Source organism: Sceloporus undulatus, chromosome 2 (assembly GCF_019175285.1).
Source record: "Sceloporus undulatus isolate JIND9_A2432 ecotype Alabama chromosome 2, SceUnd_v1.1, whole genome shotgun sequence".
NCBI lineage: Eukaryota > Metazoa > Chordata > Lepidosauria > Squamata > Phrynosomatidae > Sceloporus > Sceloporus undulatus.
Window position 1 is genome coordinate 311518502 of NC_056523.1, and position 22896 is coordinate 311541397.

Genomic DNA, 22896 nt, shown 5'->3' on the forward strand with positions numbered 1-22896 from the left:
CTCTTTGGAGGTATGCTATTTAAATGATACATGCATCCTAAGAATCCGGAAGCTGCACCAAAAGCTGCACTCCGGTGCTTAGGAATAGAGTGTGGCTTTGGTGCGAACTCTGGACTCTTAGGACCCATGCATCATTTAAATAGCATACCTCTAAAGAGACCTGAAGCAGCTTTATTTTGGCAGTCTGTAACAGGCCTGAGTTGTCTGGTGTCTTGAGTGAAGATACAAGAGCCAGCAGAATCCTGGAGAAGTTTGGAGACATCTCAGGAAGAAGAGTGAGAAGGCTTGGAGAGTTTGTCAGGGTCTTCAGCCTATTCTCTGAAACTCTGCTGCTTTGGAGAAAAGCATTAACCACTGACCAAAGCTAGTCAGCACCGATGCATAACAAGGTGGAGAGTTAGAGCCAGAGGTGAAGAGCTACAACTCCCATCATCCCTGACAACAAATGTACTTGCTATTGCTATAGAGTGGCATGGGAGAAGAGGTCTCTCTCAGAATGGTTTGTTGCCTCTGTAGTAGTAGGAGCATGCAGCCCTTCTTCCCCACGATTTCGTCATCAACTTCAATGGGAATGACTTGGGCTTGCTGGATTGTATTAAACAACAGCTTGTGAACCACTAGAGCAGTGGTCCCCAAATTGTGGCCTTTAAAAGATTTTGGACTTTGGCTCCCAGCAGCCTCAGCCATGTTGGCCAATAGTCTGGGAATCTGAGAGCTGAAGTCCAAAATCCCTTAAAGAGCACAGTTTGGGGAAACCACTGCAATAGAAGTGCATGCCGGATGGTAGTTCCCCTTGTTGTTGTTTTTTGTGGGTTTTTTGGGCTATGTGGGAATGTTCTAGAGGAGTTTATTCCCGACATTTTGACTTCACGTAGTTCCCATTGTTCCCCACCATTGGATTTGCTGATAAGGGCTGAGGGTTGAGGGGCTGCACTCTAATGCTATCTGGAGGCCACACATTTCCCTTCTTAAATTTTTAGAATGCTGAATTAGAAAGAGTTTGTGTGTTAAGTACAGTGGGTCCTCGCCTTACGTGGGGATCCGGTCTGGATCCCTCCGCGTAAGGCGAATTCCGCCTATGCTCAAGCCCCATTGGAAACAATGGGGCTCATGCACGGCAGCATGCAGGGTGCAACGGGCGCACACGCCCATTCAATTGAATGGGATGTGCTGCCCGTGCGCGCGCCCGCGGCTTCAGCGCATATGCTCAAGGCGCGCTGTATGTCTATTCAGAAGTAACTCCTTCAAGTGCTCCCCCCATAATCATAGTTAGCATTGCAGCTTAATATGGAAATTTCTTAGGCTATGGCTACTCCACTGCACTTAAAGGTACGGTACTCCGTTATTCTTTGTTATTGTTTATTTTCAAGTTGTTTTCCACCTTATGGAGACCCTAAAGCAAACCTATCCTGGGGTTTGCTTGCAAGGTTTGTTCAGAGGAGTTTTGCCATGGGTTTCTGCTGAGGCTGAGAGAGTGTGACTTGCTTGAGCTTCAGGTCACCTATAGGCAGGGAATCGAACCCTGGTCTCCAGAGTCCTAGTCCTCCACACAAAGCTACATCCCAAACTTCTATCCAGGAAGAATGTCAAAATGTCGTCCTCCATTTTGAGCATGCCCAAGAAGCATGCGTTTATATTAATGCCTTTTTAATTAATTTATTTTTTGTTTTCTAGTTGTTCATGTCCTCCATTTACAAAATATGCCCTACGTTTGGGGCTAAATTTTGTCCTACATTTGCCCTACATTTTTTACATTTGTCCCGTTTTGGAGGTAGACAGTTATGGCAACCCTAAAAGTCAGCTCTACAGCCTTCTGCCTGGTGTTGGGGTCTGCGGTGTGTGTGCTCCTCATATCAGGATAAAAGCATGATTTCAGTGTCCTTTGAGACTTGTTTGCCAGAATGTCGTGGAGGACTTTGTCGAAGGCCTTACTGAAATCAAGATATCCTACATTCACAGCTTTCTGTTCACACACACACATTTTTAAAGAGACAAAGGGAGGAGGGAACCGCTTCAGTGTGGAAAAAACTACATTTCCCGGCAGCCTGTGCAAACCCTGTACGCATGCGCAGTGGCCCACTTCCGGACCGCTTTCTCCTTCGACGCAGGAGGCGAGCTGCCTCGCTAGATTCAATTTCCCAGCAGCCCGTCTGTCACGCTTGCGCCAAGACGAGGCCTCCCTTCCTACTGTAGCTTTGAAGAGGGACGGAAAACTCCATTTCCCAGCAGCCCTTCTGTCCCTCATGCGCATGCGCCAAGCCGACGCCGTCCTTTCCACTTGGCCGCTGGAGCTGTGAAGAATAAAGAGTCTGAAGAGAGGCTAGTCCCTGGTTGACTCCATTTCCCAGCAGCATTTCCGTCACTACTGCGCTTGCGCCAAGACTAGGAGCTGTGCAGAAAAGAAGAGGAGGCTCAGGAGGGCAGCCTCGCTGGAGGACTCCATTTCCCAGCATCCGTTTTGTCACCAGTGCGCCTGCGCCAAGTCCAGGCCTGCCTTCCCACCGAGAAGCTGCGGAGAAGAGAGCAGGAGGCTGAGGAGGAGCAGGAGAGGCGACTCGGCGCAGACGGAGCAACAGCATCATCCGCGCGTGAAGCGAAGGGGGAGCGACCGAGGGAGGAAGGCCTTTCCGCCGCCGCCGCCATTTGAGACCAGCCGGCCCCATGATTCCCATATGCCCGGTCGTCTCGTTCACCTATGGTGAGGGGAGTCTGGCTGTTTGGCCGGCGGGGGGTTTGGGGGGGGAAGGAAGGCCGCGTCTCTGACCAGGCCCCGTTCTTCTCTCCTCAGTGCCCAGCCGGCTGGGGGAAGATGCCAAAATGGCCACCGGCAACTACTTCGGATTCACCCACACCGGGGCCGCCGCCGCAGCAGCAGCAGCGCAGTACAGGTGAAGGGCGAAGGAGGCTCCGGGGCTCGGTCGGGGAGAAGAAGGGCTGGAGGGTAACACGAGGGGGCGCTTCAGGGCCAGCAGCCCTGGAAGGAAGGAAGGCCTGGAAGCACTGAGACCAGAGGGGCCCGGGCTGCGCTCTGTAAGGGATTTGGGGCTTCAGCTCCCAGGATCCCAGGCTACTGGCCATCCTGGCTCAGGCTTCTGGAGCACCGTTTGGGGAACCACTGATTTAGGGGCTCTGTTGCGTGTCCATAGGATTTGCCCCCAATTTATCCAACGGTTACATTAAGAGCCACAACTTTGCCCCGAAACCTGCCCTTGATTTATGCGTGAGGTTGGCTTCTAGCTGAGTTGACACAGCCGTCTGGCTTGGCACCACTTGGATGGCCGCGCAGATCTTGTAATTTATTGTGGCAGCAGGGCTCTGGCAGAGAAGGCTCCATGCCTCACAGAACCACAGTTCCCAGGATGCCATAGCACTGAGCTATTTCAGATAAAGGTCCAAAGCATGATGCAGAGATGATCCACTTTGAAACCACTTCAGCTGCCCTCCCTGGCTCACTGCGAGGGAATCCTGGGAATTGTATCTTATTTGGCATGAGAACTCACTGTCTCACAGAACCACAGTTCCCATGATTCCATAGCATTGAGCCATGGAAGTTAAAATGGTGTCAGCCTGGCTTGTTTCTGCAATGCGGATGCAGCCGGAGTTATTTCCAGAGTGTAGCTTCCCCTTTAGTGGCATTTTAGGGACTTTGGCCCGTTACAGACCACCCAAAAGGGGAGGTCTCGGGCCGCTGCCAGTTGCAGCGCGGAGGAGTCACAGCAGCCAAACCACGCGACTTCTCCACGCTGCAAAGAAGGAGCGCAAAAATCGCGCTCCTTCTAGCAACCCAGAAGAGATGCCACAAGTGCCAAAGCACGCACTCGCGGCGTCACTTCCGGGCTGCAACATGCGGACACAGAGCGTCCGTTACATCAAAATGATGGCAGCCGTGTGGAACGGCCGCCACCATTTGTTACAGACTCTGTCCATAACAGGGTAAGGGGCATCTGTAAGAGACGCCCCTTTTTCAAAATGGGATGTCCTAAGGACATCCCTTATGGTGGTCTGCAACCCCCCTTTGTGTTTTATTAAAAGATGCCACAGTCGTAGTCCATAATGCTGTTCTTGCTGTGCTAGACTAAGGCCCAAAACACACTGCAGAAATAACTGGGTTTGAGACTGCTTTAACTGTCCTGGTTGAATGCCATGGGATTCTGGGAACTGTAGTTTTGTGAGGCATTGAGTCTTCTGTCAGAGAGCTCTGGTGCCACAATAAATTCCCAGGGTTGCTTAGCACTGAGCCAGGACAGTTAAAGCGATCTGAAATCGGATTATTTCTGCAGTGTGCTTTGGACCCGTGGCTCAAGGCTGTGGAATTCTGGGAATTGCTGTTTGTTGTGGCACTGGAGTCTTCCCTTATCCGGAACTATGAAATCCAAAATGATTTTACAAAAGTCTTCTAAGCCTTATTTGCCAGAGTACTGTTGCCTTGTTGTTGCCGTGTGCCTTCAAGTCATTTCTGGCTTAGGGCAACCCTAAGGCGAACCTATGGGGTTTTCTTGGCGAGCTTCTCCAGAGGGGGTTTGCCATGGCTATCCTCTGAAGCTGAGAGTGTGTGGCTTGTCCAAGGTCACCCAGTGGATTCTTATGCTAGAGCCAAGATTCGAACCCTGGTCCCCTGGGTCATGGCCCAGTGCTCAGACCAGCACACCACCCTCTCCTCTATCCCCCCTCCTCCCCTTTATCCTGCCCTTAATGCTTGTGCCTATCAGTGCATCTTCACTGCAGATATAATGCAGTTTGACATCAGTTTAAATGCTTTAATTTCAGCTTATGGAATCCTGGCATTTGGAGTTTCATGAGATCTTTACCTTCTCTGCCAAAGACTGCTGATGTCTCACAAAACGTCCAACCCGAGGATTCTGTAGGATGGAACCATTGCAGTTTAAAGTGGTGTCAAACTGCATCATTTTTACAGTGTAGATGCCCTCTATGTTTGTGGGAATGTTTAGATGTCAGTGCCATTCTGATGTTGTCATGAGCTGGTGGAGTCAGGCTCAAGCCTCCTTGGGAACCTTAAAATGTGCCCTCCAGGCCAAGTCTTGGGTCCACCCTCTGAATGCTAATTTTTGCATTCTTGCTCCTCTTTTCTCCTCAGTTCCACCCCAATTACAAGTCTCAGAGAGTTCAGTGGGATTTGCTTCCAAGTAAACCTGCACAAGTTTTGTCAGCTTTAATCCTGTTGTTCACATAAACAACAAGTGCAGTAACCTCCAAAATCCAGAAAACAGTGATACCTTTATTCAGTCAACCAAAATGAACAAAATACATTTTGGTTGGCTAAATAAAGGTGTCTCTATTTTGTGGATTTTGGAGGTTGTTGTATACTTTGCTACATGGCCAACACAGCTACTCTTGAGTACGTCTCCATAAACAAGAAGTAAGTCTTAGGGTGCATCTACGCTGTAGAAATAATGGCGTTTCACACCACTTTTAAGTGTGATGTCTCCATCCTGTGGCATCCTGGGATTTGTAGTTTGGGAAATGTCTTTAGCCTTCTTTGATAAAGTTTGCTGGTGCCTCCCAAAACTACAAATCCGTGAATTCATCCATGATGCGCTTTGACACTACTTTAACGGCCATGGCTCAGTGGTGTGGAATTCTGGGGATTGTAGTTTGTTGTGCCACCAGAGCTCTCTGACAGAGAAGGCTTTGCAAAACTACAGTTCCCAGAATTCCATATCATTGAGCCGTGGCAGTTAAAATGGTGTCAAACTGGATAGCCAGAGTGGTGTCAGGCTGCATTATCTCTACAATGTAGATTTCCCCCTTAGTGGCATTTTAGGGGCTTCCAAGTTTTATTAAAGGTGCCACAATAGTCCATAATGCTGTGACAGGCTAACATAGCTACCCTTCCTGGAAATTATTTTACATCCGCTATTCCATTCCAGAAGTAATGGTGGTTCTGATTTCTCTAAGATTTAATTTGTTACTGGCTGAGCATCCTTAAGGACTATATAATGTTTGGTGATTTAGTATAACATAGAGCTTGGATCATAAAATCAGTTAATTTAAGCGGTTTCTCATCCCTTTGTCCCACACATGCCTGCTGGAAAACGTGCTGGAAGTTTTGGAGGGGCCCTGGACAATGTACATGAGACCCACCAGACAGCAGAGAGATGGAAATTAATTTCTGCTAGCTGGAGGCAGTTCTCTCCAATGATTGTTGAGAGGAAACTTTCTTTTCATAAACTTAGCTTATTTTTAGATCAAAGCCCAGATGAATACATTGTTTCTTCCCTGAAGGTGACTAAGGGAGATGTAGCTTTGTTATGTAGCTTTCATCAGTACAGCTTCCTTACTGAAAAGTTCCTCATTTTCCTGGGATAGTTGTGAGTGTGTAAATGTGCCTTCGAGTCACCTGTCAACTTATGGCAACCCCATAAATTTCATAGTGTTTCCTAAGGCATTCTAAGGTGGTTTCACTAGTTGCTTTCAGTATTCATTGGTGTCTCCCATGCAAGTGCAAACCAGAGCTGACACTGATACCTTAGAGCATTTTAAAAATATAACAAATACTGGTGAGTGGTTTTCCTCTGCATTTCATTCATGAGTGGAACACCAAGTGTCTATTTCTGGGTTTAAAGATAAATTTATATTAACTCTCAATTGAATATAGGCACAGTACATTCACATTTGGTGCATCTATGGAAGATTTATAATTCTTAAAATGAAATTATTTGCCTCTTCATTACCCATATCCATTAATTTCTATTTTCAGCTCATAGGTATTCATTAGATAGCTGAAGTTGCATTTATTTTTACATAATCAAATTCTTTGGTCTTCATATACATTTTCCACTTGTGATTCTGGAAGACTTCATCAGTTGTATTTTGACTGTCTCAAGCAGAAAAAGTGTGCATCTTTTTGAAAAGAGAAAAAAAGAATAGTAAAAATATCTTAATCTTTAAATTCTTGATTGAAATTGTGCCTCAAGAGGAAATAAAATTGGGTAGCACCATACATAAAACAATATATAAGCCTCAAAATGGCACTTAAAAAGGAGATAGTAGCCTAGTAAGGCATCTCAGTGGAAATATTTGCCACAGGCACTGAAAGAACAACATAGTGTGAAAATTAATAATTCAAATTGTATGTAATATATGTTGTCATTAGGTAGAAACAGACTGTATTTAAATAATCTTATGTAATATAAAATTATTTATTCTAAACATAAAACCAAGAAATGTGTTATGCTGTTGGAGCAGAAACACCAAAGACTATGAACAGTGAAAGGAAGGCAGCATCTGTGAACATGTTTGAAGGGAAATCTTTCTTGGTAAGGTCAGGTTCTTGATTGGCAAAATAATTCAAAGTACCATATATACTTGACTATAAGTCAACCTCATGTGTAAGTTGAGGGCAGGTGTTGGGGCCAAAATTATGGCTTTTGCCATGACCCATGGATAAATCAAGGGTAAAATATGGAGTCCTGCTGGCGCAGTGGTTAAATGCCTGTAATGCAGCCACTCACTAAAAACCATAATGTTGCAAGTTCAATACCAGCAAAAGGGCTCAAGCTCAACTCAGCCTAGCATCCTTCCAAGGTCGCTAAAATGAGTATCCAGATTGTTGGGGGCAATTAGGTTACAGTTGTAAACCGCTTAGGCACTGTAAGTTCAGTATAAAGCGATATATAAATGAAGCTGTTTTGGGGGGGGGGTGTTTATGTGTGCTCACAGGAAGAGGGACTCTAATTGAGGCTTTTTGCTTCAGCATTTCAGCCATCATTTCAGCCTTCACTCCCGAGACAGCAGTGGCACGGGCGGAAAAGGGACTCTGTTTTGTTTAAGAGCAATCAGTCACCCAGGACTCTTTCTGTTTCTCTCAAGAGAGAAGCTTATTATTATTTTTAATTAGAAAGAAGCTGTTCATCCCACCGCATGGGGAAATCTGAAATGGCTGCTATCACATTACCATGCTGACCCGTAAATAAGTCGACCTGGGATTTTGGGGTTAATTTTTGGGCATAATTTTTTCGACTTATAGGCAAGTATATACAGTAAGATCTTTTGTATTTTTCTTGATAACAGCTTTAAAATCTTCTCAAAATAGAGACAAGTGGATAATATGGCTAATTGTTGCTTTACATTTTAATTTTCTAGATGCCCTGTTACTTTGTAAAACTAGTATTTCTCAGACCTAAATCATGATCTTGAACATTGCTGTAAGTTGAAAACATCTGGTAGTTTTTCTTACTCCAAATTAATGTGGAAATACAATGCTGCTACTGTGTTTTATTAGCAAATGTTTGGTCAGATGTAAAGTGAAATTGTTCCATCTGTAGGCTTTTAACAATTGAGACAGTATTTCTTTCCCTTGAAGCAGTTGCTTATTTGTAGTAAACATTTGAATATTTCATGGCACGCAGACATTTTATAAGAAACAAAGTGTTATAAACAAGATGTCTTGAAGCAGATGCCCATTAGTGACCAATGCTTTTTTTAAAGGATGGTATCAGTTGCGCAGAGAAAAAGAGAAAGGAAACTAACAAAAAATTAGCTACTTTTGACTATGTATCTGCATTGACAGTTGACTAAGCAGGTACATAAATGCACCGTACTTTTTGTTAGCTCTTTTCAGTTTTGTAGACCTGATGGTTGCTATTTTTAACTTTGTTGTTGATTTATTTTGTAATTACTCCTTTTAAAAAAACACACATAGGCTGGAAGCTAGAGAATTGCACATGAAAAGTGCTTTTCAAATGTAGGGCTAGTTTGCATCTAAACAATAAGCCAGAATTTCTTAGAATTCTCACTTCTTACTAAGGAGCAAGCATGCTACTTCACACTTTCTAATCATCTTGCTTGGCTTCTACCTGTGAGAGCAGATAAATTGACACAGAAGTTACTAGCAGGTTAAAGTTTAGGGGCTTTTTATTGGTCTGGCAGTTGAATTCCAAATTGGGAATTCAACTCCAAGCCATATGGAACATATGGGAGCAGATGTGAGTCTTACTAAGTTGGGTATTTTTGATATTTTCACACAAAGTACAGTTCAATTCTGTGCATGTCTGCCTAAGCATAACCCATTATGCAAAGCTTGCTTACTTGCTCCACTTACTTTTAATCTTTTTTAAAAAATGAAATTGTAGAGTTATAAAAGGGTGACAGATATTTCCCAGTTACAGTGGGACAGAATAAGATCTTAATCCTCCTTTATGCCGATGATGCTATTCTAATATCTCGTGCTCGGGTAAGAGTACGTAGATAAGGCAATTTAGTCATTGCTGCCAAAATGAACAGTTCTCTGTAAATTATAGCAAAACTCAGGTACTAGTGTTAAGTAAATTGTATCAAGTTTATAAAGGATATATGGATGGAAACTATTTAGAACAAGTCTCTTTCAGTATCTTGGGGTTATATTCCAGCAGGGACTTGGTCTCTCCAAGTGCACATTAATGCTTTGCTGGCTGATAAGATTCTCAATGGTTTACTGTGTTTCCATTGCACTAAAGTCAACAAGCTAGTACAATTGGCTTTAGATTTATACCATGTTACTGTGTTGCCTCAGTTGTTATTTCGAGCCCTAATAAGGCAAAGACTTCTTTTTGTCCCAGTTTCCACTAAAATGTCAAAAATTAACTGGGACTAATGTTTGTAAAAACTGAAATTTTTAAGTGTGCTTTTTGCTAAAGGTGATTTTAAACAGACATCAGAATTTACATTGTCTTTGATCGGGGAAATGACCCCTACCTCCTAGAAACAAAAGATCCTCTATTGTTGCAAACATGAGGTTTTCAGTCCCCTTATGTCTGAAATTGGGTTATAATAGAGCACAGAATACCTCGCTACAATGCCTTAAAGGTATTTAATTGCAGTCCTGAATTTCTGATACAGCAAGCTATTTATTGAACAGATTATAAAGTATATGCATTTTGCTCCCCCTCTTTAATCTGCCAAAATATCTGAGTGATCCACTAAACCATTCCCCACTAAAATTAGCTTGGCTTTTGCATAGGCTAGGCTAAATGTCTTTCTCCTGGCAGATTTGAGGAGGTGCATTCAAAATTGTTGTTGTTAACTGCCCTTGAGTCAACCTCAACTCCTGACGACCCTGTGGATGAGACATCTCCAAGATGCTCAGGTCCTGCAGCCTAAGGCGTGTGGCCTCTTTGATTGAGTCCATCCATCTGGCATGTGGTCTCCCTCTCTTTCTGCTGTCTTCTACCTTATTGTCTTTTTGAATAATTTGTATCTTATCGTGATGTGGTCAAATAAAACAGCTTCAATTTAGTCATCCTGGCTTCCAAGGAAAATTCAGGCTTGATATGTTCAAGAACCCATTTGTTTGTCTTCATGGCCATCCATGGTATCCTCAGCACTCTTCTCCAACACCATTTTCTTCCTATCTGTCGTCTTCACTGTCCAGCTTTCACATAGTACATGGTGATGGGGAATATGATGGGTTTGACGATTCTCACTTTAGTGTTCAGAATTACATTTTTGCTCTTTAGGATTTTATCCAATTCTTTCATAGCTGCCCTTTGCAAACCAAGCCTCCTCCTCATTTGTTTACTGCATTCTCTGTTCTGAATATTGTTTGATACAAGGTATGGTAACTCCTTTATATTTAGGAATCTCTTTTTACTAGATATAAAGAAAATCAACTCATTCGAGATGTGGTGCTGGAGAATGCTGAGGATACTGTTGATGGCCAAGAAAAACAAATGGGTTATTCAACATCAAACCTGAGTATATCAAGTTCCATAGATGAAAGAAATGCTGTGGATGTTGCATATCTGGATTTCAGTTAGGCCTTCGACAAGGTCCCCTATGATATTCTTGCAAACAAGCTGCTGAAATGTGCTAGACAGTGCAACTGTTAGGTGGATTTGTACTTGGTTGACTGACTGAACCCAAAGGATGCTCACCAATGGCTCCTCTTCATCCTGGAGAGAAGTGACCAATGGGTGCCACAGGGTTCTGTCCTAGGCCCAGTGCTATTCAACATCTTTATCAATGACCAACAAAAAAATAGAGGTCATCCTTATCAGATTTGCAGATGACACCAAATTAGGAGGAATAGCTAATACCCCAGAGGACAGGATGAAAATTCAAAATGGCCTTAATGAAATAGAATGCCAAAACTAACAAAATGCATTTGAACAGAGAGAAATATGAGGTTCAACACTTGGGCAGAAAAAATGAAATGCGCAGATATAGGATGGGTTGACAATAGTACCTATGAAAGGGATCTAGGAGTCCTAGTAGACCACAAGTTGAACATCAGTCAGCAGTGTGATGAGGCAGCTAAAAAGCCAATGTGATTCTCAGCTGCATCAGTGGAAGTATAATATTCAGATTGAGGGAAGTAACAGTACCAGGCTATTCTTCCTTGGTCTGACCTCACATAGAATATTGTGTCCAGCTCGGCACCAGAATTCAGAAGGGATGTTGAGAAGGTGGAGCGTGTCCAGAGGGGGGGCAACCAAAATAGTGAAGGGTCTGGAAACCATGCCCTATTTAGGGAGCTGGGTAAATTTAGCCTGGAGAAAAGATTAAGAGGTGATATAATAGCCCTGTAAATATTTGAAGGGATGTCATATTGAAGATGGACAAAGCTTATTTTCTGTTGCTCCACAGACTAGGACATGGAACAATAGATTCAAACTACAGGAAAAGAGATTCCACCTCATCATAAGGAGGAACTTTCGTACACATACACCCTCAGAGAGTCTCCTTTGGAGATCTTTAAACAGAGGTTGGAGGTCCATGTGTTGGGGGTGCTTTGATTCTGGATTCCTGCATGGTAGGAGGTTGGACTGGATGGCCCTTGGGGTCTCTTCCAATTCTATGATTTTATGATTTCATTTTTTTTTTCATTATCCAGGATAAATTCTTATAAATTTTCTGTGGTCATTATTTTAGTTTTCTTAATGTTCAACATCAGCACTACATTTTCCTTCTTGACCCTCTTCAATATTATTCTAGGTCTTTGTTATTTTCTGCTAGTGTAGTATTGTGTCATCTGCATATCTTAGGTTGTTAACACTCCTACCTCCAATTTTCACTTCTCTTGCCTGTTCTGCATATGATATTTGCTACATATGTGTTAAATAAATAGGGAGATGGTATGTGTCCTTGCTTGACCCTTTGGTAAATTGTGGAAAGGATTTGCACAGGCTGATTTTCTTTTGAAATTCTTTGTTGCATTCCATTATCCAAAGTATGTGTGTAGTAAGATCCCTAGTGTGTCTCCCTTTCCTCAACCCAGGATGGACATTGGCATTTCTCACTCGATATATGGTAAAAGTCTTTGTTGTTAATTTTGTTGCTTTGCTTGCATGGGAAATCAATGCAGTGGTCCTGTGGTTACTGCAAAATCCCTGATGTCCCCTTTCTTGGGTACTGGAATGTATAATGAGCATTTCCAATCTGTGAGCCACTGCTTGTTTTCTATATTTGTTGACAGATGATATACCATGTCATTTTCTGTTCTACCTTGGATTTCTGTGAGTGAAGAACATCTAAGACAGTGGTTCTCAACCTTTGGTCCTCTAGATTTTTGATACTTCAACTCCCAGAATTCCTGAACAATGAGCATACTAACTAGGACTTCTGGGAATTGAAGTCCAAAACATCTGGAGCCCAAAGGTTGAGAACCACTGATCTAAGAACTAAAGGAAATTTTTAGTGCAACACTATAGGTTAGTGGTAAGCTCAGTAATGTTGTAACTTCTCATTACAGGTATATCTCAGTTAACAAAGTACAGTAGATGTTTTGCTGACCGTTGCTTGAGTAACAGAAAATTTGGTACCAGTCACAGAAATGACATGGAAAGAGTAAGAATGGGATCCTACATCACACAAAAAAGCAGTTCAAAATGTTTGAGCAAAATCTTATACAAAATTAACAATATGCACATTGAAAGGAAGCAAGCAGATCATGTAAGCCTTACATAACCTAAACAAAAAGATTTTGAGCTGTCTTAGGTCCACTTTACAGCTTTCAAAATGCATACAGCATTGATGTTTTCTTTCACCAGCCTCTGCCCTTTTATGATTTGGTTTTGGTGGGCAAACTACATATCTGCTTTGATAACCTGCAGGGACGTAGCTGGGGGGGGGGGGTTTGGGGGCCGCGCCCCCCCCTCCCCTAGAAAAAAGAATGTTGTGTGCTGCTGCGCCGCCGCACTCAAGCCCCATTATAATAGTGGCACTTAGTCTGGACCCCCCCCCCTTCCTAAAATCCTAGTTACGTCCCTGTAATCTGCTGCGGCAAACTTATCTGCTCTCTCCTTTTTCTCTGTTTTGCTGTTCCCGCATGCTCAGGAAATTATTCTGGAGGCAGCTGCTGTTTACCTTTCCTTTTGTAGGTAGACAAAGACAGCTGTCCCAGGAGAATGGCATGACATAAATACAGTAAATAAATAAATTCAGTAGGATGAGCTAGATCAGAGTCCTAATGTTTTAGAGCTCAAGCTTTGTTTATTGCATTGCTCTTTGCAAATACACTGCCGCAGCCTGACAGTCTGTCTTTTATCAGCCGTCCTTCACCATTTTTCTAATGCTAATGCTGCTAAAATACAGTTGTTGCTTAGTACCTGCTGGGGTTCCATTCCAGACCCCCTCTCTAGGCAGATACCAAAAATGCAGGATCTCAAGTCCTGTGGTTTTTAATGGTTCTGTCTGCTACTGCAGCCATGTGCATGCACTGCCATTAGGGCCAGTGGGGCTCGACATCCGCGGATGGCAAGTCCACAGTTGGGGTGGGTGGGCGGTACAACCAGGTAGACAGAGGGGAAAAATGGGGCTGGCTGGATGTGAAAGGCTGGACCTGCATTCCCTACCCTTGGGCTCCTGTCACTCACCTTGCCATTTTCCTCTCAAGATCCCTCCTGGATTCGATACTTGGGCCTCAAGGTGATCCTTTAAAGCCCTAAATGGCTTGGGTCCAAGCTATCTCAGGGACCGCCTCCTCCCGTATAATCCTCCCCGCGCTCTCCGGTCCTCTGGGAAGAACTTACTGCAGCCTCTAAAATCTAGGCTTGCAGCGACCTCCCAGAGGGCGTTCTCTGCTGTCGCCCCCAAACTCTGGAACGACCTGCCGGATGAGATCCGTCAGTTGCCATCATTAGACAGCTTTAAAAAAGCTGTCAAGACGGATCTCTTCCGGCAGGCCTTTCCAGATTAACCATCCCGGCCCAGGTTCCCTGATTCCCTCATTCCTCCTGTGGCCCCATCTTAGTGATGGTGAGGATCAACAGAGGGATATCAGGGTTTTTAGTTTTAATTGCTGTTTTTATGCTTGATATTGTGTTTTAATATGTTATACTGTTTAATACTGGTTTAAGGGGGGGAGGGATAAAGTGTTTTTAATTGTCATATTTTATATTTTACTGTTGTTAACCGCCCAGATTGGTTTGCCATAGGGCGGTATACAAATTATTATTATTATTATTATTATTATTATTATTATTATTATTATTATCCCTAAGTGAACCAGTCGATGTGTTGTTTGCAAGTACAGACTCTATTAAAGTTAATAGCAACCGTGAGGCACAGTTGTGAGAAAAGAATCAACAGGTAGAAGTTTATTAAGACACATTTAGATAACACATTAACCCCAGAACTATCTGATCGTTTGCAGCCTCCAAAACCCCATTCATTTCCTCCCCTCCCCCTCCCTGTATGACTGTCCTGTCTCCATTTTTTCTATTTCTCTGTCATCTTTTCCCTATCTCTCCTTATTTCCTTTCTGTGCCAAGCATTGGTTTTGTAGCTCCCGTTTCCTGATCGGCTGGCTCCAACCAGGCTTTCTTAGGACTTCCCTTCACAGTGGGTATTAATGGTTTTGTAAAAAGGTGGTTTGTTGCCAGACTTTCTTAATAGGTGTGCCTATATAATGGTAAAAAACAAACAAACTTTGTGGTATATTGCTCATACAAAATCACAGAAAATTGTACATTATTATTAAGAGAAAATTGGAAACAAAACATGCAAAACTGCTCTTTTTTGTGATGTAGGTTTCTATCCTTATTCTTTCCCCAGAATAGAAAAGAAACTTTAAAATGTTGATTCAGGAATGAATGCTTGTATATACACAAGAATAGGAGAAAATGGGATTCAGCAAAGACCAGTGTGTGAAGGTACAGATATAAATTAGTCATCCTGAAGAATTGTTCATGTTAAAGAGCAGGAAACAATTAAAAAACAAATGGAACTTCTCTTTAGTGGTTTGTTACTGGATATTTATCTGAGTGTCTCCTTTTGCACATCCATTTTCTGGAAGATCATCAAAAAACTAGTTCTTGCCAATTGTCTGATTGTACAAGATAAAGATATCCTTTGCTCTCAGTCCTGCACACAGAATTTCAGGTCCTTGCAAACTCGATCACTGGCTCTGCTTGATGTAGCAGACGCAAAGGGAACCAGGTTTGCAACAGTAAATGTGGTAGCAGAACCATACTGGCCTTAGAAATAGCAATACTAAGGCTGTTTACTCTGTGACAGAACAAAAACACATTTTTTGAAATATTTTTCCCCCCTGAAAGATAGGACTCAGTTGATTTGCTGCATAATGTTCTCATAATATTTTTTGAACAGTATTATGAGAGATATAGGTTCTTTTAATCAAATTTCATGATGTGAATGTTTGAGGGTAGCAGTGCACTGTAATTTTTTATAACCTTTTCCCTTCTTACCATCATTTTTTGTCGGTCTAAAAATAACTGGCATTCTCATAAGAATGTTTGGGTTAATATTTAGACAGTTCTTGAAAGTTGAACTAGAGTCAAGTGCTAGATTTGTTTATATTGATATGTATTTGCTTTGGAATCTTTCTTTCACAAGTCACAATTATACTTTTGCCATGGCTTTATCCTATGGGATTTGCACTTTGGCAAAGAATTAGAACTCTCTGATAGACAATTCTCTCAGATCACAGGATTCTGTAGAATAGAGCCATGGTTATTAAAGTGATATCAAAGGGCCCGTACAGACAGGCCAAAATAAAGCTGCTTCGGGTCACTTTGGAGGTATGCTGTTAAAATTATACATGCGTCCTAAAGGCCAGAAGCTGCACCAAATCCATGCTCCAGTCCTAAAATCTGGAGCGCAGCTTTTGCATAGTTTCTGGCATCTTAAAATACGTGTCATTTAAACAGCATACCTCCAAAGTGACTCGAAGCAGCTTTATTTTGGCCTGTCTGTACGGGCACCTAATGCTACAATTGCATGATATGAAAGATCAGAAAAATAGAAGGAAATTTTTCCTCTTATTCCTTATTGCTGTAATTGAACCACCTATTTTTTTAAAACAATAATGATAAATAATAGAAGTGTACAAGTCTGTTATTTTCCAAGGCTATGAAGCCCACATACCTGAAAGTTGGTGTGAATACTATTCAACAAATTAGTAAATTTGCAGCTGTGATTAACATAACATTTTGGGCCTCTAAAAATTTATAATTGATCTCTGCAGAGCCCTATTGATCTTTGCCCACACACTGCATAGCATAGCCATGGTAAATAGCATTGTTATTAAAGAGTTAAAATGAGCCCTCAAACCTGAATACTAAAGTAGCCAAAGTGAGTGATAAGTAAAATGGTAAAATATTGCTTTCAGATTTCTTCTGCAGATTTTTGCATTTTGAACTTGATTTTGCCATCTCTTGAAAGCTGGCACACAGAAGTTAAAGTTTGTGAAGTAGTGGGAGTGGTTTAATGACCCTTTCCAAAATTACTGTACTGTCTTTCAGGCTGCAGCCTGTTGCATATTCACTCATGTTGGAGTATGCTCCGTTGATCTCATGCAAAGGATGCATTGTTTGTTGACTTTTTTTAAAAAGTAAATAACATATGTGAAGCTTTTTGTACATGATCAAAGGTAACTGGTTGTTAAATCCATTTCTGAAAATAGGCAGTTCCTTTCTTAGAGGAAAAGGTCTATATATATTTGACTAGAAGAAATTTTAGTCTAAAAATTTAACTTGCAATCCTGGGTTGACTTACTCACAGGTCAATGCTAGATTCCACAGGAGTTAACAACAGTAGCCTTGAAGAGTGATAGTCACACCTGAACCATCATGGTCAGCTACAGAGGAAGTTGAAAAAGTGTGCTAATTGTTGTGCAGTACCTTCAGTTGCTGAATGTTTTTCTTCTTTTGCCATCTGAAGCACCTTTATTCAAATGCTTAGAGCAAGTCATGATGTATCGGTAGCCATTTTGTCTACATGCATTATTTCCACTACTTGCAACCAGATGTTAACCATCACCGGAAAGGCAGGTCTTACTAATGGTACTAAGCACTTTACTCGTACATATTTAATATTTCAATAAATCCTACAAGAAGCCTACAATCAGTCCTGCAGTTATTATATGAAATAGATATAAAATAAAATTATAACTTCTTACCCTGTGCAAAATGCATTCTTAAAAGAAAATGAGAGGTTCTTACTAGGCATTGTTCAAACTGAATGTTAATGAATGTGCAGAGGAATCCCATAATTGTCTAGCTGAGATAGAATTTGGTGTCAATAAAAACTTGTTAAAGGCTGGAGAAAAAAAGTCTGAACTTAAAGAAATTCTGAAGTCAAAGAAAGCGCAGCATTGCAAAACTGTCCCTTTTAATGCAATAGAAAAGGATCTGAATGATGGTGTAATAGAATGCAGACAAAATGGCTACATCATGGCTTGCCTTTGAGCATTTGGATAAAGACTATCCTATAAAACATCAATAATTCAGAACATAATAAAGATAAAAGTGAAGCACACATCTGAGTAAACATGCATGGAATGGTGCATTAGTTGTTCTGCATATGAGTGGAATGACTGTTCTGTGGTTTTGACACTAATTGGGAGATCTGTGTCTTGTGATCTGTATAACCCCTGGACTTTTTCAAGACCAAAAAAGCACATCTCATTGGAAAGATTTACTAAAATTCCAAAGGTTATATCCAGCATCAGCTCACATAACTTAGGCACGTTACAGACCGCCAGATTGCAGCGGTCTGCTGCCGCTGCCGGTTACTGCGTCCGGGAACCGCAGCAGCCAAACGGCGCGGTTCCCGGACGCAGCAAAGAAGGAGCGCAAAAATCACGCTCCTTCTTGCAGCCCGGAAGAGACGCTGCGAGGCGCTAGTGGCGCACTCGTGGCGTCACTTCCGCCGCGTGCCGTCCGTTATGTCAAAATGGCGGAGGCCGTGTGGAACAGCCGCCGCCATTTGTTACGGACTCAGTCCGTGCTAGGGTTAGGGGCGTCTGGAAGAGACGCCCCTTTCTAACCCTAGCACGGAGTCTGTCCTAGGGTGCCCGTTTATAACGGGCCTCAATTTTTCAATCGCCATCTCGCCTCTGCAGCTCTCAAAATACTATCTATAGAGTATCATCTTCTGTGGCATACTGGGGAGAGGGAACAGAGAGTTGCAGGTGGAACACGAATCTACTATGCTGGTGGATAGCATTCTTTCATTTAAATGTTGTCTTAAGACTGGCTTAATATTGTAGATCAGTAGATCTCAGGCTGTCTGATATGGAAGTCTGGCAATTATTTTTTTCAGTATGTCTACTGGGTTCAGTTGCTTCCTTCTTTCCTGAGAATTTACTAGAGACTAGCAGCCAGGGACCAGCATTGGCCTAGAAACCACCACCTTCAGTGGCACTGTTGTAGAGCAGTTGGGTTGTACTTCTAGTTTAATCTTCTTCCCATGCACTTGCACATCTTTACAGAGCTTTATCTACTTTGTATTGGTTGTATTCATTACTTCATAGCAATGTTTTTTGTCCTCTTGCTATTACAGCCAGCAGCCAGCATCAGGGGTAGCTTATTCCCACCCAACTACAGTCGCAAGTTATACTGTGCATCAGGCTCCTGTAGCTGCACACACAGTTACTGCTGCCTATGCCCCAGCGGCAGCAACAGTTGCGGTAGCCAGGCCTGCTCCGGTAGCTGTTGCAGCTGCTGCAACAGCTGCAGCATATGGAGGTTACCCTACGGCACATACAGCAACAGATTATGGGTACACACAGAGACAGCAAGAAGCTCCTCCACCACCCCCTCCAGTCACTACACAAAATTATCAGGTAAGTGTATTTAATAGGGAAACTTCAAAGATATAGCCATATTAGTATGTAGACTCACCATGTAGAGAGAGCTTGTTGCACCTTTGAGACTTAACTGAAAGAAAGAAGTTGGCAGCATGAGCTTTCATAGATTTAAGGCCTGAAACAGATGGGCCAAAAGATCCTCCATTGGACCACGATGGGGGCATGGTGTTTAGATGATGCACACACCAAATTGCACGGGGGCCGCCTAAGGCAGCCCAAACCCGGGCACAAAAGGATCCACTCCTTGCTGTGGCCCATTTGGGACCGCAGCAGCAGCCAGCCTTGGGACCACCGCGTCTGGTCACCGCAGTTCTGCAGCGATCAGGGTGGGAGCAGCCTCTGGCTCAAGGCCTTAAGTGTATGAAATGCTGCCAACGTCTTCTCATGGTGCCATTTTCTTTCTTTCAGTTAGTGTCAAAGGTGGTAAAAGATCTCTATATATGCTAATAAGAACATTGTGACTCATTGCCTGCTTTTGCTGTTGTGTGGTTCAGACTTTTTTCTTGTAAATGAGTGATGAATAATAGGATAAGTATAGAATAAGCATGTATATATATGGTCGTCTGAGGCATCTCAAGTACTCAAGTACCTACAACTACTTAAGATGTCTTCTAGAGCTATCACATATTCAAACATACCCTTAAAACAAGGAGGGTTAAAAGCATGGAAATAAAGATTTTATGAAAATGAAACTATAGGTTACATGAAAGTGCATCTTGAGAAGAATATATTATGGATTGAATATATAGTTTGCCTGATGTACTTTCAGTTAGTGCCAAGCCTCATATCCTTTTTGAATTGGGGTGGATATAGTAAGTGTTCACAGAGTACCTTTTCCATATTTTTGAGTAACTAAACACTGACTTGGGTTTTCAAGGTAACACCTGCATAAAAGTATTTAGTCTTCAGTGCTGAAATGACTGTGTATGGCATGGGTGCCCAACATGCAGCCCGGGGGCCCCATGCAGCCCACCAAAGGATTTCTGGAGGCCCAGGGCCAAATAAGAGGAGGAGGATGACCCAGCTCCCGGAGTCCTCCCCAATCTCACAGGGCTTTGGAGGACAGGAGCAATGGACTCTTCCCCTAGTCTTTTCGACGCGTTACAGACTGCCCCTTTGGGGCGGCCTGTAGGCGCACCTTTCCCCACCGGATCGGGGCCTCAGCGGCCAGAGCGGCAGCCGCTGAAGCCCCGATCCGCCGCTTTCCGGGCTGCGGGGAAGCGGCAAAAGGCCCCTTCCCCGCAGCCTGGAAAGGGGTGTCCTTGGGGCTTCAAGCCCCAAGGACACCCCGCGGCGGCGGGGAGAAGAAGAAAGAGGCCGTTTGGCCCCTTTCTCCTTTGGTCCGCTGGGCGCAGCCGTCTCAAGGCTGCGCCCAGCAGACCAAACCAGGAAGGAGCTCCGAAACGGAGCTCCTTCCGGGGTTGCGGAAAGGGCGCCCTAGGTGCCCTGCCGTGACCCCAATACGTCACAATCGCACCGCCTCGTTTGGAGGCGGCGCGGTCATCACGTATCGATGGTGGCGGCCGTGTGGAACAGCTGCCACCATTTTGTGCGCACACAGCGCGCACTAGGGTTAGGGCAGTGCAGAAGCACCGCCCCGTTTTAACCCTAGTACGCGCTCTGCGCGTACTTTTTAGCCCATATGTAACGGGCCTTCCTCTCCTTCCCAGGAGATGGAGTGCTTTTGCTGGGGGCAGGCTTACAGCTCCTCTCACCCCGTTGGCCAGGCAGGCCCAGAGGAAGGAGCAGAGTAGAGCTGGGAGGGCAGAGAGAGAGCAGGGGGTGAGAGAGCAAAAGAGGGCAGGGGCTTGGTCCACTAAGGTAAGGGGCCCAGGTTCTTTACTGGGGTATGGATGGGAGTGGGGGAGGCGGAGGCCACCACACTTTTGGTGGGTGGCCTAGGATTGAGCCTTGGTCCCTTGGTTTGAGTGAGGGGGGAGGAGGAGGCCAACGTGCTTTTGGCGAGTGGCCTGCAATTCGGGATCCTCGTCCTCACAAGGCTGCCCACCTGGCAAAGCCCCCAGGCCACTCAAAAGTGAACGACTTGGCAGAGGAGGAGGGGGAAAGAGAAAAGGCAACCCACCAACCGCATTGTCCTCCTTGTCCTCTGCCATTTCATTCACCTTTGAGCAGCCTGGGATTTTTGCCTTGCCGCTCAAAGATGAACGACTTGGCAGAAGAGGAGGAGGACAATGCAGTGGGTGGGTTGCCTTGTCTCTTTCCCTCGTGCTCCTCCTCCTCACAAGGCGTCCTGCCCAGCAATGGAGGAAAGAGGCAAGAGAGGATAAGGGAAAGAGACTAGGATGCCTGTCCACCGTGTTGACCTCCTCCTCCTCTGCTGAGTCATTTACCTTCAAGTGGCAAGGCAGGCCACCTGGCAAAAACCCCAGGCCGCTCAAAGGTGAACAACCCAGCAGAGGAGGAGGAGGACAATGCAGTGGGCAGGCATCCTTGTCTCTCCCCATCCTCGTCCTCTAGGAAGGAAGGAAGGAAGGAAAGAAGGGAGGAAAAAAAGAATCAAGGAAGTGAAGAAGGAAAGAAAAAAGTAGGAGGAAGAAAAGAAAGAAAAAAGAAGGAAGGGAGGGAGGGAAGAAAGAAGCAGGGAAAGGAAGGAAGAAGGAAGGGAGGGAAGAAAGAAAGAAAGAAAGAAGCCAGGGGGAGGGAGGGAAGGAGGAAGGAAGGAAGGAAAGGAGGGAGGGAGGGAGGGAGGGAGGGGATGACTGCTCCTTAGTAGAGTGACTAGATTCCCTCCTTTTCCCGGACATGTCCCCATCTTGGCCTTCCTGTCCAGGAGGAGGGATTCCACAACATCGTCCATTTTGAGCATAACTAAGAAGTATGGATTTACATTTATATGCTTCCAGCTTTTATTTGGTCATAACCTCCACTTTGCTTGATGTCCTACATTTTACCTAAATGTCCTACATTTCACATAAACTTTTTGGCGGCCCGAACAACCTGGCCGACCTTAATTTCGGCCACTACCTCCTTCCAAGTTGGGCACCCCGGTGTATAGGTTAAAAAGTCAGACTCCTGTATCAGAAAAAGCCCAGTTCTGTGCCCTGTATAAATTATGTAACCTTAGCTATTTGTTTTCCTATTTTATCCTGTTCCTACACAAATTGCTTTGGTTGTTTTCCCCCATCAGCTTCCTAAAGATTTCACTAAGCACTGCTTTTGCATCTTTTGAGCCTTTTCAGGGTTAGAAATGTTCCTTTTAAAAAGAATAAATGCTAAATTTGTCTTCCAAATCTCAACAGGCCCCTTATATTTTCCTATAGAGTATAAAATAGTGACTGTTTAGAGACCAAACAGCCATGTTTGTTGTAACTGTTGAATGTTGCATTTAGTCATCTGTGGTAAAATGAATAGTTGTACATCATCTCTTTTGTAGGATAAGTGCTACTCAAAGGTACAATGCTGTCTATTTCTTTAATGCCAGTTTGGATATTACTGAGTTCTGTCCAGTCCATTTAACAATTTCAGAAGAAATATGAACTCATGCATGCATACTTTTGTCCTTTAAAAGTGTCCCTTCAGTTCCTTTAAATGCTCTGAATATTTTGCAGATTGAATTATTAGAATAATCAAAACAATTCAGTAGCAATAAATAGCTTGGACAATAAGACAAGTTTACTTAAATTTCACAGAAGACATCCCTATGTGTCTCCAGCACCCTTATGCACTCCTCCCCCCCAAATTGAAGTGCCTGCTGGGACGCGAAATGTCCCAAGTAAAACATAAATACTGGCCATAAATATAAGTGATGCTTCATCTAGCATTGTTTAGGAGAGACATTTCTGGGAAATCTGCAGGAAGTAGAAAAGGGATGGAAAACTTTCCTTCTG

At 43.6% G+C, this 22896-nt stretch overlaps 1 protein-coding gene and 1 non-coding gene across 3 annotated transcripts in view; both read left to right on the forward strand.

Annotated features, from left to right (window-relative positions):
• Positions 1-2339: 2339 nt before the first annotated feature.
• The window catches only part of ZFR (zinc finger RNA binding protein), a 54732-nt gene continuing 34175 nt past the window's right edge, over positions 2340-22896 (forward strand). The window contains exons 1-3 of one of the 2 annotated variants that reach the window (XR_006101938.1): positions 2340-2698; positions 2789-2888; positions 18742-19024. Coding sequence is in view for 1 of the 2 variants with exons in the window: in XM_042449410.1 (XP_042305344.1) it covers positions 2662-2698; positions 2789-2888; positions 18742-19024 (420 nt within the window). In the remaining variant the exon portion in view is untranslated. The remainder of the gene's footprint in view (positions 2699-2788; positions 2889-18741; positions 19025-22896) is intronic. The other variant, XM_042449410.1, reaches the window with a different exon arrangement.
• Positions 15323-15460, forward strand: LOC121924551. Its single transcript, XR_006102656.1, has one exon. It is a non-coding gene; the product is annotated as a small nucleolar RNA SNORA66 (small nucleolar RNA).